This window comes from Moschus berezovskii, chromosome 20, assembly GCF_049115385.1.
Source record: "Moschus berezovskii isolate FMDL1 chromosome 20, NW_MosBer_1.0, whole genome shotgun sequence".
Taxonomy (NCBI): domain Eukaryota; kingdom Metazoa; phylum Chordata; class Mammalia; order Artiodactyla; family Moschidae; genus Moschus; species Moschus berezovskii.
The window spans coordinates 20,957,647-20,959,562 of NC_142479.1; the positions used below are offsets into that span (position 1 = coordinate 20,957,647).

Consider the following 1,916-nt stretch of genomic DNA (forward strand, 5'->3'; position numbering starts at 1 on the left):
TCTTAGAAAGGCAGGTGGCATGTGTCCTGGATGGTTTTAAGATATCTCATGTGTGTGTGTTCAAGCACAAATTAGTAAACTTTCAAGAGACATTAAATTAGCACTTGATATTGTGATCAGTACATGAGGATGTCCATCATATTTACTTGGACAACTGAACTGAGCCCTTGAGCCCTAAAAGGGCAAGCAACAACTTCATGTATCTATGTCTCTGCCTTGTTTTCTTTAGGTGTATGGAGAAGACATCATGGATTCAGGAAACCTCACGTGTGTATCAGAATTTGTCTTCCTAGGGTTCTCCCAGAATCAGGAGCTCCAGTTTTTACTGTTTCTGGTGTTCCTGTTTGTCTACACCACCACTGTCATGGGAAACCTCCTCATCATGGTGACAGTGACCTCTGATTCCAGGCTCCACACACCCATGTATTTCCTGCTGAGAAACCTGGCTGTCATAGTTGTCTGTTTCTCCTCAGTCACTGCCCCAAAGATGCTGGTGGACTTCCTTGCTGAGAAGAAGACCATCTCCTACCAGGGCTGCATGGCCCAGATCTTCTTCTTCCACCTTTTGGGAGGTGGGACTGTTTTCTTCCTCTCAGTGATGGCCTATGACTGTTACATAGCCATCTCCCGGCCCCTCCACTATGTCACCATCATGAACTCTCGAGTGTGTGTGGGGCTGGTGGTGGCTGCCTGGGTAGGGGGCTTTGTCCACTCCATTGTCCAGCTGGTTCTGATGCTCCCATTGCCCTTTTGTGGCCCCAACATCCTAGATAACTTCTACTGTGATGTTCCACAAATGCTGAGGCTTGCCTGCACGGACACCTCCCTCCTGGAGTTCCTTATGAACTCCAATAGTGGGATGCTGGTCTTCATCTGGTTCCTCCTCCTTCTGATATCTTACACTGTCATCCTGGTGATGCTGAGGTCCCACTCAGGGCAGGTGAGGAGGAAGGCAACTTCCACTTGCACCACTCACATCATCGTCGTGTCTATGATCTTCATTCCCTGTATCTATATCTACGCTCGGCCCTTCACCTCTTTCCCCATGGACAAGGCTGTGTCCATCAGCTACACTGTCTTGACCCCCATGCTCAATCCCGTCATCTACACCCTGAGGAACCAGGAGATGCAAGCAGCCGTGAAGAGATTAGGCAAGCACCTAGTGATTTCCAGCAGGAAGTGAACTTAAGTTGACTTTAAACGACAAATCTTCTCTCTGAACTTTGTTTTCCCATATGAGAAGTGAAGGTAAGTCTTCATGGAATGTGACAGTTGAGATTAATATTTCTATGGAGCTGTTGTTCTGTCAGGTATTGTGTTAGGCACTTTCACACTTTTGTCTCATTCTCAGAAAACTGACAATGGATATGTTATTCTTATATTAAACAGTTTAGAAATGAGAAAACTCAGAAGTGACTTGCTCAGTGATGAACAGCAAGTGAGGAGATGGCCAGGAGATGGTTCTTCTGATCCCCAAGTTTCAAGACAGGAGATATGGGTGGGATTTGAAACCCAGGGCTTATTCCAATCACAAGGGAAAGCTTAGAGTTTATCATCTATGGATGGGGGCTTCCCTGGTGGTGCAGTGGTGAAGAATCCACCTGCCAAGCAGGAAACGCTAGTTCGATCCCTGGGTTGGAAGATTCCCTGGAGAAGGAAATGGCAACCCACTTAATTATTCTTGCCTGGGAAATTCAAAGGATAAAGGAACCTAGTGGACTGTAGTCCATGGGGTCACCGCAAAGAGTTGGACACAAATTAGTGGCTAAAGAACACCAACAACAATATCTATGGATGAATATCTGTGATGAATATTCAACTCTTTCATCTTAAATCTGGAACACTCACCTTTGTTTTGCTCCCTCATCCTCTCTGTGGTTTTTGGAAGTGGTATCACTTGTAATGTCATCTAAATA

The 1,916-nt window shown here is 45.8% G+C and overlaps 1 protein-coding gene across 1 annotated transcript; it reads left to right on the forward strand.

The window, feature by feature from the left end:
- The first annotated feature begins 247 nt into the window (after nucleotides 1-247).
- Nucleotides 248-1,183, forward strand: LOC129536558 (olfactory receptor 4D1-like). The gene has a single exon (XM_055395561.2). It carries the CDS (start codon nucleotides 248-250, stop codon nucleotides 1,181-1,183), a length of 936 nt encoding a protein of 311 aa, XP_055251536.2.
- The last annotated feature ends 733 nt before the right edge of the window (nucleotides 1,184-1,916 follow it).